The sequence below is a fragment of the Crocuta crocuta genome, unplaced genomic scaffold (assembly GCF_008692635.1).
Source record: "Crocuta crocuta isolate KB4526 unplaced genomic scaffold, BGI_CrCroc_1.0 scaffold20, whole genome shotgun sequence".
Lineage (NCBI taxonomy): Eukaryota > Metazoa > Chordata > Mammalia > Carnivora > Hyaenidae > Crocuta > Crocuta crocuta.
In genome coordinates, this window is record NW_027527932.1 from 6,161,073 (window position 1) to 6,177,763 (window position 16,691).

A 16,691-nucleotide genomic window follows, 5' to 3' on the forward strand; every position below is an offset into this window, starting at 1 on the left:
TTTTCTGTTTACATCATGCCTTCTAGCTCTACTAACTGGTATTCTGCTGTAAAGAAAAGCTGTCTCTTTACCTCATGCAGTTTTTTATTTATATCATGGGTGTTTATTCCATGGTTTATAATCCATTACTAGCATGAGTTATTTTTTTTCAAATTGTTTCAGATTTGGCCATCAGAAGCATTAAATTGGTTCTAGAGTCCTTTTTCATGGTACCCTTTCCATCCCCATTATTTTAAGAGCACTCTCTTACTTTTTTTGGCATCACAGATGTTCTGAGCTTGTTTTATATAAATTTCCCTGTCCCAGCCCTGGGACCAACTCTTTCTCCTAGGAGCCCTCGTTCCTTTTATAGAATGGCACTTAGAAACCAATATCTGCATACAAGGTGTGCTCACTGCTGTGAGGGTGTTGCTTCCTTTCAGGCCCTGCCCTCAGTAGACAAAACTAGGAAGGCTCTGTATCTTTCTATCTGTATATTTCTCTATGCATCTGTACATACACAAACCATGAGTTCCTAACATCTCCAATTTCAATTCAACACCACGGGGTTCATTCTAGTCTTTCCCAACTTTTATTTGTAACTCCTTTTTAAAAATAATGAAAACCTTTGCTTTCATTATAGATCTTTCTTTATCTGCAGTACACTTATTTGCTCAATCTCAATAGGCAACAGGTTGTTTTTAGAATTGCTCACCCATACCCTTTTAGTAGTTTCGGTGTGTTTGTGTGTAGTTCATTATGTTCTTAGCCTTAGAGTGTAGAGTGAGATCCTGTTTTTCAAAGTTGCTGGTTGTCTGCATGTTTTCTTTCCTATCCCCTTCAGTATGGTACTGTCACTCATTTGTAATATAGGCAGGCTCATTCATTACTTTGTTATCTCGAATTCCCTGAACGTGTTCAATTCTAATGAATTTTGGAGTACTAGAAACATTACTATGGCTCTGAGTCAAGAGCTAAACAAAAATGTATACTCAAAGAGAGGCCACTTGTCCTGAATACCTCATTCCCAATCCTTACTTTACACACAAAACCCACTCATAACCCATCTCATTAGTTTCTAGTTTATTCTGTTTTTTGTTTTTGCACAAATGAGCAGACACCTGCATTTTTTTAAGTTCACTTATTTTGAGAGAGTGCGCACATGTGAGCGGGTTGGGGATAGAGAGGGAGAGAGAATCCCAGGCAGGCTCCACACTGGGAGTGCAGAGCCTGACACTGGGCTTGAACCCATGAACCGTGAGATCATGAGCGGAGCCAAAATCAAGAGTTGGACGCTTAGCCAACTGAGCCACCCAGACGCTCCCATGCATATTTTCTTATATTGCCTCCTTACGTAGTGGTAGCCTGTAGACTCTTACACTTTGCGCTTCTCAGTATGTCCTGGAAATGACATCAATTCATAGGGCTCTTCCTCATACTTATTTTTTTACATCTGTGTAGGCCTCCCTTGCATGGATGTCATAGTTTATTCACTCACTCTATGTGTAGACATTGAGGTCATCTCCGAGTATTTTGCAGTTACAACCAATGTTGCAGTGAGCAACTCTGTGCATATGTGCTTTTGCATTGTTGGAAGGGATCATCAGGGTTATTTTCCTAGAAGTGAGATTGCTGGGTCAACATTTTGGTGCATTTTGGTTTTAATAGTTATGGCCAAGTTCCTCTCCAGAAAGGCAATACGAGTGTGCACTTCCACCAGCAACATCTGAGAGTTTCACCAGTGGAATGTGTTGTCATATTTTTATTAAATTTCTTCTAGCCTCCAACCTCATAGGTGAGAAATAGTAACAGAGAGAGAGAATATTGTATGTATGCACTGACCCTTTGAAGTTCCCCATCATGACTTCAACCAAGGAAGTACTATTATGTAGTAAATCCCAATATGAGATGCTCTACTACAGGGCTAGCTTCCATTTTCATTTGTGCACCAAAGCACATGTAAATTCCTATTTCTAAGAAACCCAGGTTAGATATATCTGTTTGGCTCTTTGTATAGTCAAACATGAAATGGCTTTCTTTCATTGCATTATTTTGATTTACTTCTTATATTTTATTGACTATAATCAAACCCTATGCTGTCAACCTTAGCTTCCATACGGTTTAACTAGCTATGAGAGAATGAGTATTTAATGTGTTCCAAAGCCAGACATAAATCATTGTTTGAATGACTGGACACAGTTTGGTATCATTTACATTCCCACCCTCCTGACTGTTACAAGATAAATAGGGACTATTTCCCTGTTAACAGGCTACTTTAAAATTAAAAACAACCTATGTATGAAGATCCAGTTCAGCTCCCATGTTGTTTGAATTATAGACCAAATTATATGCTACTTTTTCAAAAAGCTGCTCCTCATTCAGTGGTCTTTAATTCAGAAGAAAAACAGGAACACTGCCTGTATGAAGATTACAGCTTTGGAATGTTACAGAAGGTTGTGTTAATTTGTTAGTGACTGATTTTCTAGCTCTTAAGTGTATCCACAGTTGCTGCAAAAATCGATCAGAGATCAATTAAAGACTCAATTATGGCATGAGACATTCAATGACAGTTGCCAATATCACATGTTAATGACAGGGAGAGGAAAATGAGTGAAGAGTAGAAGCCAGACACTAACACTGGTTTTGCTAATTAACGTAAAGGATTCATCACATAGATTATTTACAATTTTCTTAAATGTTTTGGTTTTGAGAGAGAAGGAGGGGGAGAGGGAGCGGGAGACCCAGAATCCAAAGGGGGGCTCCAGGCTCTGAGCTGTCAGCATAGAGCCCGATGCGGGGCTCGAACTCATGGGCCGTGAGACCACGACCTGAGCTGAAGTCGGACGCCGAACCGCTGAGCCACCCCGGCGCCCCACATATATTTCTTACGGTACACAAGGCTGGCAGAGAAAGAGGTAATGAACTATCGAAGTCCACTACTCACCCCTGCTTCCCAAGACTGAAGCGAGGAGGTTGCTGTGGTAGGGCTCCATGTTTTCTTAGGGCATTAAAATAGATGTGCTCATCTGCTGTCTGTCTGTTTCTACCATTAGTTTCCCCTCATATACTTAGGGGAGGCGGCATGGAAAAGAAGCACATTAAGCTTAAAAGCCAGTTTCCAAGAACCGCCCGTCCTGGTGCGGAGCATCAGGAGTCCAAGCTGTCCTCCCTGCTCTGCCCTCCTTCACGAGCGGGAGTTGTAAGGGCAGCACATTTTATACGAGCACTTTAAGGAAAGACGAGTTTCTAATAACAATACTCCGGAAACTGGACTTTCTCTACCTGTCCGTCTGGCCTCCAGGGGCTGGTTAACACAAACCTAAGATAACACTAGGTGATTTCCCGCGAGATGATGTCAGAGCTTTGAGTCTGCAGGGAAGACTGGCAGAAAGTGGTTGAAGTCACTGAGTGAATTCAAAGTAGCTTCATACTTAGAGCTTCTTTAGAAACCTTCTTGTAGTTTGAGGGCGCTTTTGTGCTCACGGAGAAGCCGGAGATGCTTGCTCCCAGCATCAGCAACAGAAAGAATTTCAGTATCGAAAAGGGTGATCACATCAACAAAGCCAAATTTTTACAGACGGCGTTAAACATGCTGACCCTTTAAAAAAGGGTGTTGAAATACACGAAAAACCCGTGGACTGAGAAAAGACATTAAAAAACGATGTGGTCGTAATAAGAAAGGAACACTTTTATACATAGGATTTTATTTTGCACTGCTGTAACAATTTCATTATAGACCAAGGGAGAGGAAAAAAGAAAAGGATAAAACCACCACACTGAGTAAATTACTAAAGCTTTTTCTACGTTCAACAGGATTTTCCGTCCGGTAGATTTATGGTCATACCCCCTTCAAAACAGACAAGCTGCTTACCCTATTTTAAAGATTATAGGCTGTCACTGAAAGAAAAATGTTACACAGTCACTGTACATCAAGGTTGAAAAAACTGTCCTGCGTGAAAAATATACTTAGAAATCATGGGAATAAAAGCAAAAGAAAACATTATTGTGTTGAAGGAAAGGCTAAAGTCCTCGTAACGTGCCGTCTAAGTGCGGACGTTCACTCTCCTTGGAGCCGCTCAGGTGCAGGGGGCTCTTGCTTCTGCCCATCTTGCTCATTATACTGTGTTTTTACCCAACAGTGTTCATTAAGGCAAACAAACCCTTTTCCGAAGAGGTCTTTAAGAAATTGTGGACATAGAGCAAACTTTTGGCATTAAAACAGGTAAACACACACACAGCCTTTAGTGATGTACGTTAAGCATATTTTCTTGGACTAGTGACAAGAAAAGATGAACATGCTTGTTAACAATGTCAAAAAGTTTAAAATTCGGTGTCCAAGCAACTCCTAACAATGCTTCTGTAGCTTCAAGCTCTAAACAGTATAGAATTTATGCAAATGCATTAAAGAATTCAAGCTTGGCAAAGTACACCCAAGCAGGTGAAACTGTATGTACAGAAAGTAAGTGATAAATACAGAATTAAAAGAGTCCTTCTGGTTTTCCTTATAGCCTTGAAAATGGACAAACTTTTTGAGGACAGTTCTAGAATATTAAACATTAGGTCACCGCGGGCGCTGGGAAACCTAAGCACACAAACTGATTGAAAATACTCAGGATGACTCTGTAGTGTTTAACACAGTTCAGTTCATAGGTAAGGGCACAAGACAACATTTAACAAAAATAATCACATCAATTGACCTAGAAATCAAATGCAAAGAGATATGAATACAATCTCCAAAATCTGTCTTTTTAAGTGAACATTAACCATTTATTCAAAGTTATACAAGAATCTGAAGGATGAAAGTCTCCTGGGACATGAAGCCATTTCAAACAGTTTCATGTCGCAGCTGAGCAGGAGGAGAGAGAGGAAGAGGGAGTGAGCGGCCGCACGCGGGCAGCGAGACGGTAGAAACGGACTCAGCAGCAGCCGCCTCCCGCCTGCTGTCCTCCCTGATTGCCTGCGTGTGTGGCATTAGTAGCAGCGTGCTGAGGGCCGATCTTAATGCCGTTTGCCTGAAATAAAAGGGGGAGAGGGATTAAAACACGGGTGTTAACGGGAGCCAACCAGGTGACGCGGCTTAACTACACTTCAAGAGCTCCGCGAAATTCTCACGGCACAACTTTACCCCACAACGCGGAAAAAAAGATAGGAAGCGGGTCTCCACGGTAATTAAAAACAGCATCTCTTGGGGGATGCTCCTTCCTTTTAAAAACAGTCGCGTGGAAATAATTCGGGAAGGAGCCCTTCATCCCGCCAGGCACTCGGGAGGGCTCCGGCGGCGAGGCGCTGTCTGAAAGCGGTACCGCCGGGCATCTTTAAAAGATCAAAACAGGCCAGGCCCGCGCTCCCCCCAACACAACGTAAAATCTTCTCTCGAGACGGCGTTTCTGTTCCATGTTGAATCAGCTGCGCAGGCTCAGGGCACACGAGTGTTCTGTGTCATCAATAATTTCTATGATCCCCGAAGACATGGCAGCTTGCCAAGAACCCACACACAGAGTAGTTCTTTCATTCATCAAACTCACACTTCTGTCTTAGCCCTCACTCCCTCAAGTGGGTTTTACCTAAAAATACAACACTCTGAGCAAAGTAATACAGTAGCTTCAGAAATTAAGCTCTTAAGGAAACTTCCCGTCACAGTAAATCTCAGATTTACGGGCCTGGCAGCCCCTCCGCGGCACCGGCGGCCCTGGGGTTGCTGCCAGGAGCTCCGCACTGACAGCAGCTGATGTGGTTTCTTCTCGCTCTTTTGACTCCTCTTTAATAAAAAGCACGCCCTATGGCTCATTGGTTTCGCCCCCTCTGGGCTGCTAGCAACTTCTTGAGGAATCAAGGAGTCAGGCCTGGCACCAGGCCAAATAAATCGCACGGCCTGTTGGCTCCTGACAGCACGTTCGCCTCCGGGCCGCGGCGGCCCCGCAAAGCAGTCAGCTACTATATGACACCAGACAGCGACAGTGAACGCGCCCTTTGAAACAGAGGCCCAATTACTGTTCAATTTATACGGCATCGGTCTCCGAACGGTGTCGTCTTTAAATTAACTCCAAATCTACTGCCGCGTCAGCTCAGAAGGTAGGATTTAGAAAATATACTCCCCCCAGACTGAAAGAAATGAGAGGATCGAGTACTTTTTGGAAACCTTACGCAAATGGTTGCTTGTTTTGGCAAAGGACACTGAGGCCGATAATGAAGAGCCTGGTTTACGTGCAGGCCGAGGGCCACACGTGCAGCACAGAGTTTCTAACAGTTTTCCCAATTGCAAGCGGGGCAATAAGAGGGGCTTCTCTCCTGAAGCACAGTGTCTTCATACGGGAATGGCGACAGTATTTATGTAAAAGTATAAAAGTAAATAACACACGATTTATCCATGTAAACTTGTGCAATAAATACGAATAAATGCACAGTGGGGATTTAGGCCAGAATGATGACCTGTGATAAACACTCTGAATCACATGCTTCGGGGCTTTATATTTTATCCTAATCATATTCATCAAAACTGGCTCAAAATAATTTCTACATAAAAGACAAAAACAAAACCTGAAACAAGGCTAACTGCCAATTACATAGATTAGTCTCCTGCAAACATCCTATGCTACATGGGGAGTCATTTCAAAACTGAATATGTCCCTCCTTCATACTAGACAGCAGACAGAGCACCTTGCATTAGTCACACAGTACGTGCATTTACACACTAGAAAATTATTCCCCAAAGCAGATGACGCCATATGGACGTGTGGATGAAAGTGGAATTTCTCTCTTTGGAGGATTCATCTTATTCTGCATTGCTTGCAATAAATGGATAGGGTCACTTATTTTAATCCATTTTCAGAAGATGATGCTCTATTAGAACATAAACATTTATCCATTATAATCATATAACACATTTTCAGTTAGATGATTATGAACTTACTGTGTTAACTGACATACATTCATTTTAGGAAATAAAAAGAACAAAACTGCGAATCTGTGTAGTAACTAAAATTCAATTCTAAATTAGTATTAGTCAGCACTATATATGTATATTTACCTCATTATTAATGTCAAAGACTCCTTCTTGGATTTTTTCATAAATTTCTTTTGCTGTATTAATAAATGCCTGAAATATAAAGTAGAGAAATTGATTCAAATCATTTAAAACCACAGCAGTAAAACATTACATAGAAACCCTGTAGAATATCATTATGTTCCCTCTAAGAAAATCAACCGATGTAATACACCATATTAATCCAAAGAAGGAAAGATAAAACCCATACGATCACTTCAAAAAAGGCAGAAGCAGCATTTAACAAGATATAACAACCTTTCATGATAAAAACACTCAACAAAACAGGACCGCAAGGGGACTTCCTCAATCTGATTAACAAGGTCTATGAAAAATTCACAGCTAACATCATACCAAGCGGTGGAGACTGAACGTTGTCCTAAAGATCAAGAACAAGGCAAGGATGTAAATTCTTGTTCGATATTTGCAGCAACAGCCAGAAAGTGGAAACAACATAAATGTTAGTCTACTGATGAATGAAAGCCAAAATGTGACATAACCTTATAATACAGTATTACTCGGCCATTAAAAAAAAAAGTGAGGTACTGATTCATACTATAATGTGGATGAACCTTGATGACATCACGCTAAGTAAAAGCAGCTAGACAGAAAAGACCACATGCAGTACGATTCCATTTACTGAAATGTCCAGATGAGGTCAATCCATGGAGAGAAAAAGTAGATTACTGGGATCAGGAAAAGTGCAGAGGAGCTGCTCACACATACAGGGTTTCTATGGGGGTGATAAAAATGTCCTGGAATCAGACAGCAGTGATGGCTGTACCACTCTGTAAATACACTAAAACCACTGAATGGTGCCTTTTAAGAGGTTATATTTTATGGTGTACGGACTATATCCCAAAAGAAAAAGTCATCACTGGGCGGGGCGGGGGCACCGCAGAAATACCACAATGTGACAACAGCACACATGAGGAAAAGATGTCAGTTAGGATAAACTGCATGAAGTTCCAGGTTGAAACTAGCATTACTTGTAGAGGCCACTGTTCCACACAGGATCCTTTTCGCCAGGACAATGTATTAGTTAATACACAGCTTAAGAGGGAAAGAATCAAAGGAAACTTATGATAAAGAGATAAAAAGCAGCTCAACTCTTATGCCACATTGAAAAAAGTTTCAGCTTTTTTCCATATAGCACACTAAGTTGACAAAAAGAAATCAGTGTTAAAATACTAAACCAAATGAAGCCTCTAAATACCAAAATTAACCCACGAGCATTCTATATTTCTGTAAAATATTAACCTATTAGGGTGCAGTCGGTAGAGCATGCGACCCTTGATCCTGGATTTGTGAGTTCTAGCCCCATGCTGGGGGTAGAGATTACTTAAAAAAATATATAAATAAAATAAATACGTATTAAGGCATTTTATATAAACATTGCCAATGCTACAGAAGGGGCTCATAAACTCACGCTTTAAACAATTGGATCCGAAGGATCACAGGCAATAGCATTAATATAAGTCAGGTCCTCTTCACTGGGCAGTCTGTGAAAATTCACGAAACCAGGCTATTCTCCACTAGCACTGATACGGATTTAAATCCACATTTAAAAAGTAAACAGGTTCATGGAGAGGAACCAACCATACCTTTCGTCTTGTCTACACTGGAAACACTGACTGCTGAACTTGCCACCGGAGCTTTTGTTTCCTAATTAACAGGACTGATATGTTTTCACCTTTGAAGGCCTTACAGCTCCCCAGAGTAATCAATCTACTGCAGCTCAATTACTGCACCAAGAACACACCAGTCAGCGAAGGAGCCGTGAGCGACTGCAGCAGGAGCACAGAGATATGAATATGCATAAACTCTAAGTGGCTGATCGAATCATCAGAGAGGGTCATGAGAACTTGCAGCAGAATAATGAGAAGAATTAATCACTGTGGATTCACAAGGCACTCGGAAGCGAGCGCGTTTTCGTGTGCGCGCTGGAGTTACAGTGAAGGAGGAACTGGCTTCCAGCCAACTGTGAATTGATTCACATTCTTCAAAATTGAAGTTAACCCTTATAAATAAGGAGAAACTTAACTTTATTTCCAATAACATGTCAATTATGGTGATGGCCTTAGAAGCCAGGCTAACTAAATATTGAAGTCAATAGATTCATAAATTCACAGGGCTGGAAATCCTTAAAAGGACACCCACACGTGTACACCTCCCCAGAACATCAGACAGAACTATAAGATCCCAGAAATGAGTTCAAGTATTTGTATACAAGTCATTAAATGTGCCAAATTATGTAATAAATTGACGTTCTTTTGCTAATCTGTTGATGAATTATTTTAAAAACGGACAAGAGAGCTATGCTATATGAAGTTTCCTAAGTCACTTTTAGTTTTATTACGAATAGTACTTAATAATACTTTATTAAGCACTTTTAAGAACAGTTATATCCAATGAACCTAAGATGTATTTTGGATCTGAAAAATGGAGTTAATTTTATTACAATCGAAATGTAACAAACGGTTAGATTTTCTTTCATGATTCCCATCACCTCAATGAAATCGTCTTCAGACAAGGCTACATCTACTTGCCTTCCAACTCACGGTTATACACTGAAAACACTGAAATATCTTCCACTCCCTCTAGGCATATATGATAAGAAGAACACTATGTATGTATACATGTATATATGTATGTATATATAGGTGTGTGGTTATATATATCTATATTATCAGGATACACATATATATGGGTTGTTTTATCTACATGGCAGCAAAATTAACATTTAATATGTATTAGTAAACGATTAAGGATCAATTTTAAGGAGACTTCAGTTTAAAACCCAATGTAGTAAGTATAGATGTTAGTTCACGTGTTATAAAAGTCTGTAGCTACAGACAAGTTGTTGAATCCCCAAGTATAACAAAATTAACCAAACTTCTAGATAAGAGCCGTGGCCGTCACAGACACGGCTGTCCCCTAAAGCTGCCAGCCTGTGAGGAACTCGGAAAGACAAGCGGTACTTCTACAATAACTGGCGAGTATTTTAATTGCCCACGTGGTTCTAGTCGCTAAAAAGCTGTCCCCACATATAGTTTTCAAGGTAGAGATGTAACAAGGCGAAAGACGCTGGAGCGGATGGAAGTGAGGAGAGGAGGAACAAATGAACCACGTGTGACAAAGCCTTTACAGGAAAACTCATCGTGCTTTCACAGGACAGCCTTAAACTTGAAATTCCTTCCAGTTTTAAACAAAATGTGAACCAGTTTCAGCTTTTCGCTACCCCAAGCTACAGAAACAAAGTCTGAGGTGGGGGGAGGAGAACGAAGAGGGGAGGGGGGGAGGGCGTGNCCCGCTGGCGGCGGCGTTCAGTGCTAGTGACCATGGCTCATGTCATTAAGAAGGGAGGCTGTAACGTAGGAAATTAATCTGGAATACTTCCTTCTTTATTGGAAAAATGAAGCAAGCTGACGGCACACCTACAGAAAAATGTTAACGTTAGTTCGTGCAATACTTTCAAACCATGATGACCCGAAGATCTCTGCAGGCTTTGTGACACGTCGGTCAGAGCTGTGAGCTGGACCACCACACAACTATAGTCAAATCTGAATATTAATAATGAGGTTGCAGAACAGGAAAAAACCCATTTGCTGAGAAACCCAGGTCAAAGGACTGCATTATCAGCACTGTGAAACAATCACTATCTGGGCAGATCCTCAGTTACAAGGCAGAAACAGATTTCCGGGTAGCCATGTGCATTGGGAGCCTCCTGCTTTCCCGTGTGGGACTCACTCCAGTACCAGAGGCCTGGCTCTCCCTCTCCGCCCTACTTTGATTAATTGCCATGGTCGGTCCTTTACCTTCATTAGCCATTAATTGCCTTCCACCTCTCACACTAATCTTTCAACCCTTGGCAGTAGTTATCTGAACGGTCCTAACACCTAAACTGAAGTAAAATTTCAGTGACTCCCATGGCAAAAATGAAAATAAACATAACCACAAAGAGCTATAAATGCATTCAATTCAAATAAATATTGAACACACACGCTGATGCATACCCTATCATTCACATTCACCCACGGGCACCTATTAAACTGTTGCCTTAGCCTCAGCACCTCGCCAGGTACTCCGCAAGATGCAGGGAGGCCGGAGATGCAGCTGCTACCGCTGACGCACTAAACAGCCTGGGTGGGAGGGTCTGAGCGCAGGGGCTGAAACCTCTACCGAAGAGGCAGGAAAAGCACACGCACTGCAGAATGCGTACAGGGCAGGGCTGAAGCAGGCCTAGATGCAGGCCAAGGCCAAGGTGCTAGGAGGGCCTTTCTTTACAGCCGACGAGACAGAATAGAGGCAAAGGGGAAAATATGTCATTTTTATTATGGTTTAACAGTTTTTAAAGCAAAATACTGAAAATAAATGGTCTACAACAGATTTAAATTACTTCCTTATGTAATGTGCTGCCATCTGGTGGCAAGAAAAATTGTGGACCATCTGTTAGGTAAGAATTCCAAATAAGTCAAAGTATCTTAGTTTCATTTAAATCTCTTGAACAGGTGCACTTGGCTGGCTCAGTCCATGGAGCATGTGACTCGATCTCAGGGTTGTGAGTTCAAGCCCTATGTTCAGTGTAGCAATTACTTAAGAATAAAATCTTTAAAGAATGAAATAAAATAAAAATAAACATCTTGAACAGATGCTAGACAGTAAAGTATCCTGGGAAATCAGTGACTTTTTAGTATCCTTCTAAGAACTGGGCAACATGAAGTAACAAAAATGTTTAATTTTCTTCTCATTTCCTAATCAGTGCTATGAACATTACACGTAGGCATCCATCTGATGAAGCCAATGACAAGCAATATTTACTTACTCACTCTGGGCCAGTCAATGCGTTAAGTAATTTGCATAGGTTTTCATTATTTCGGAAAGTAGTTCACAGTATGTAAAAAAAAAAAAAAATAAGGAAATTCATTTTTATTTTCTTTCATTTGCTTCTAAGAAAATCTGTGGGATGAAGGAGTGACGCCAGTAAGATGAGCAGAATGGCCGTAGGCGGGGCTCTCAAACGAGACCATCCAGGTTCAAGTGCCAGGGCCACATCTTACTAGAGCTGTTGCCTTGGGCCCGCATGAGGACGAGAACGGTGCCCACGTCACAGAGCCGTCGGGAGGGTGAGCACAACCACTGCGAAGAGTGCTGGGCAAACAGGAAGCACTCACTTCCGGCTGGCTTTCGTCATCTGCGGCGCGGGCGGGCACTGGCGGGGGCAACACCACGAGGGTTCGCACGCTAGATGTGGATGTGCCCCGAAACACCGCAGACTGAAGGGGAGAGACCGTGATTAATGCCCTTCGGTGAATTAAAACACCTTGATTAAATAAATGTTCAACATTTAAAACGTGAGAGGGGCGCCTGGGTGGCTCAGTCAGTTAAGCGTCCGACTCTTGATTTTGGCTCAGGTCATGATCTCACTCACGGTTTTGTGGGTTCGAGCTTTGCATCACGCTCCGTGCTGACAGTGCAGAGCCTGCTTGGGATTCTCTCTCTCTCCCTTTCCCTCTTTCCCTCCTCCACTTGCTCTTGCTGTCTCTCAAAGTAGATAAACTTAAAAAATAAAGTGAGCAACATAAAACGTGTATGGTGAGTACAGAAGAATCAAATATACTGAGAGGAGACTTAAATATTATGCAAAGACAGGGAAATCCTGTGAAAAGAACATTAAACTAGAATTCAAGAGCAGGCAGTTTAAACACAAAGCTCCTTCAAATTCTGTGGCTTTAAAATGTTCTGATTCCAGGAGCGCCTGGGTGGCTCAGCTGGTTAAGCATCTGACTCTTGATTTTGGCTCAGGTCATGATCTCACTGCAAGACGGAGCCTCGCATCAGGCGCTGTGCTGACAGCACGGAGCCTGCTTGGGGTTCTCTCTCTTCCTCTCTGCCCCCGCCCCCCCCGGCTCTTTCGCTCAAAATAAATAAATAAACTAAAAAAAAAAAAGTTCTGATTCTATTTGATTTAGTTTCACTAAGAGAGAACTCATACATACATCACCCAACACAACGGCTTTCAAATTCTATTTCATGCGGGGGCCACCTCTGGGGATGAGGAAGGAAGTAGTGAGAGCACTATGAACCTCCTCTTTTCCCCTCATTTTTCATGGCCTATCATTCTCTGCTTTCATTCATTTATTTTTTTTAAGTTTATTTATTTTTAGAGAGAGAGTGTGGGCAGGGTAGGGGGAGCAAGAGAGAATCCCAAGCAGGCTCCGCACAGTCAGCACAGAGCCTGATGTGGGGCTCAAACTCACTAACCGTGAGATCATGACCTCAGCCAAAATCAAGAGTCGGACGCTTAACTGACTAAGCCACCTGGGCGCCCGTCTGCTTTTTTTCTTTCATAGTTTTCTGTGTTTCATTAGAAGAAAGAGGGCCACTGCTAAAACTACCGATCTGCAGAAGCTCTCATTTTATAGAGCGAGGACTCTCTACTGAGCTGCAGGAGGAGAAACGACTTGCCCGAGACCACGCACAGCTGTAGCAGAAACATTAGCAGGATGAACGTTCTGTCCGTGTTTCTCTTCCCTTTATGAGGATCACTTCTTCTCTTTAATACAACTCAAGGGAATTTTCATTTATTTTGCGTTCGCACTTCCTGATGGAGTTGAGGAAGAAAGGTTGGCTGGCAACAAGGAGACCAGGTCAGTCTAAATCACTGAACCGGGTAAGAACCGAAGGCCTGCCGAATCAACAGCGGTGACAGGAATGGGAAGCAGAGATCGGAAGTAACGGGACATGGTAAGTAACCGGGCAAGAATGGTAAGGCGTTTTAAGGACGATTCTGCTTTTGGCTGAAGGGACTGACACAGAAGTATGCTGTGAATGGAGATAAATAAAAAAGGAAAAAAAATCAGATTTCAAGGAGAGAATGCAGAGTTTGTTTTTAGAAACATGGGATTCTAATGCTTACGTCATACACAAGTGGGAATTCTTGGTAGCTGATCTATATAACCGTGTGCCTATATGTGAATATGCACGATGAATGTGTGAGTATGTAAGTATGATATGCACTTATCAGCATGACTTTTTCCAGTAATGTTTAGCTACTTTGGTTTAGGAGAGGAAATGGTTAGAACTTTCAAAATTAGTTTGGCTTAGATGATCCTTCAAGTTCCCTAAGGGTGATGGCCAAATAAGGGGGCAAGTCAGCAAAATCTTCCAATCAGGGGATGAGAGTAATAAATATTTATTAAATTACTCCTCCAAGGATGCTGGAAGCCTCATAAGGTCAAGTCAAATTTCCAGTGGAGAGCTGTGTGGTACCCTCGACACTGAGAACAGGGTGAAGGGGAAAACAAAGCCTTCAGTCCACACCACGTTCCAGTCCTACAGCGAGACCATACCACCACTCATAACGCAGCGCAAGGCAAGGACGATGTCCTCTCAATGCAGATTAAGTCTGTTGGTGTTCAAGTACTGGGACAGGACACAAATACTAGCAAAGGGCCTTGAAACTGTTTGTCTTCTTAGTTACACAAGTCATGTGTTTTCCCTACACATAGAAATCCACCTATCCTATCAGTGTAGACGGCTTGGCAAGTTGCTGCAATCTCTCTGAGGACCATTAGTTGACTGTGCTTTCAGCTATTATCTTGGCTCTATCTTTTAGGATGTTAGCAGCTAAGCCAGGAATTTCCAGTCCTGATTCTCCAATGTTTTATTTTTTTAATTTGATTTTTTTTACAGTTTTATTTAGGTCATCTCTACACCCAACATGGGGTTCAAACTCATGACCCCTTGATGAAGGGTCATGTGCTCTTCCAAGCCAGCCAATTACTCCTAAAGACTTTACTTTTAAGTCGTCTCTCCATCCAAAGTGGGGCTCGAACAACCCCATGATGAAGAGTCACAGGCTCTACTGACTGGGCCATCTAGGTGCCCTAATAGTTTTAAGATATTTTATTTTAATTAATTAATTAATTTTTAAATTATTTATTTTTGAGACAGAGAGAGAGTGCGAGCAGGGGAGGGGCAGAGAGAGAGGGAGACATGGAAGCTGAAGCAGGCTCCAGGCTCTGAATTGTCAGCACAGAGCCTGATCTCAGGGCTCAAACCCACAGACCTGAGCCGAAGTCAGATGCCCAACAGATTGAGCCAGCCAGGAGCCCCTAAGANTAGGCAGCTACTGAAGGAAGCTCCTGATCAGAGAAGGAGCCAATCTGATCATCTGGGTTTTCAAAAATCACACAGGTTTTAGAACGCTTAGGGCAAAGAGGATTTGGGACAGAACTCCACCGACATGTTAACAAGTGGGACGAAAGCACGGCCTGATTAACGACTGAGGAGGAGGGCAGGGCTGAAGTAATGAAACTGGGGGTCGGNATGCAGAGATGAAAAGACAGCCTGGGTTTTCAAGGAGTGCGGCTGCCCTTACGCCGAAGCAACACGAAAAACAAGCGTCGTGACGGAGCGCTAAAGACAAATTCATGCTCAGGAGGGGCTGGAATGAGCGCAGANAAAGGGCGTTCCAAGGGCAGGCAGAGAGCACTTTGCGTGGAGGTGGGCTTGAAGAGCGCCTCCCAGCGGATGAGCGCTTAGTGTAATACAGGGAGCACATCGCGTGGCGTTGGCAAATAAGCGGACCTGTCTTCCAGGCTAATGAGTTTGGTTCTGAAGCAGTGGGAAACCCACCACATGCTTTTAATAAAGTCGGGGAGTGACACTCAGTTTTCATTGTCAGGAAGACCTCAGAGGAACCAGTGCGGAGGGCTGCAAGGTGCAGACGGGGTGTCAATCACAGAGGAGGGTAACTTGGAGAGATGTTCAGCAGCAGAAACAAGAAGACACAAGTGGAACGCAAGTTACATTAACCGAATAAGTGACTGTAAAGGGGTAGGAAAAAGGACAGAGGCTACTGAAGAGTCAAATTTCCTTAAGGGACTGTTTAACGTAAGAACAGACGGCTAGGATGGGCAACTGGGAGGTGCCGGGTGACCGTGGCCATGGGAGAGGAGTCGGCCTGTGAACTGAGGTGTCGAAAAGAATGAGGAAACAGAGACGGATCTTACTAGAGGGTGGAAGAGAACATACATATCCAGAACGGGGAATGATAGGTTTTTGTTTTTCAAATGGTTAAAATTTGATTATGTAATTACATGCCGAGAGCCAAGAATCACTAGAGAAAAGAGGAGGAAAACGTTTGAAGGAATGTCCCTGAGGATCAGGAAAGGACGGCAGCCAGCCAGGTCCTTCTGGGCAGGTAGGGTAGGTAACAGCTGAATGAACTTCAGTCTCTACACTCCCCAGAGCCTGCCCAGGGGCAGCATCGTGACAACACCGGACAGCCAGTTCCAAATGCAGCCTTTCAGGCCACACCCTGACCCACCGAATCGAATCTGCATTTTAACAGGATTCCCAGGCGATCTGAGTACACATTAATGTCTGAGAAGCACAGCTCTAAATACAACTGATTTGACAAAAAAAATTTCCTTTCCTTTTTAGTTACTAAAAATTTTTTGGGGGTAAATGTTTATTTCTGAGAGAGAGAGGGGAGCAAGTGGGGCAGGGGCAGAGAGAGGGAGACAGAGGATCTGAAGCAGCTCTGTGCTGACAGCCGAGAGCCCACCGTGGGCCTCGAACTCAGTGAGATCATGACCTGAGTTGAAACCCAGAGTCGGATGCTTAAGCGACTCAGCCACCCAGGGGCCCCTCGGAGAGATGT

At 42.8% G+C, this 16,691-nt stretch overlaps 1 protein-coding gene across 1 annotated transcript in view; it reads right to left on the bottom strand.

Moving 5' to 3' along the window:
- Window positions 1-3,663: 3,663 nt before the first annotated feature.
- Window positions 3,664-16,691, bottom strand: part of RAB2A (RAB2A, member RAS oncogene family) — a 64,408-nt gene continuing 51,380 nt past the window's right edge. The window contains exons 7-8 of the mRNA XM_077751817.1: window positions 7,007-7,075; window positions 3,664-4,991 (exon numbers count right to left, since the gene is read on the bottom strand). Coding sequence (XP_077607943.1) covers window positions 4,896-4,991; window positions 7,007-7,075 — 165 coding nt within the window. The 3' untranslated portion in view covers window positions 3,664-4,895. The remainder of the gene's footprint in view (window positions 4,992-7,006; window positions 7,076-16,691) is intronic.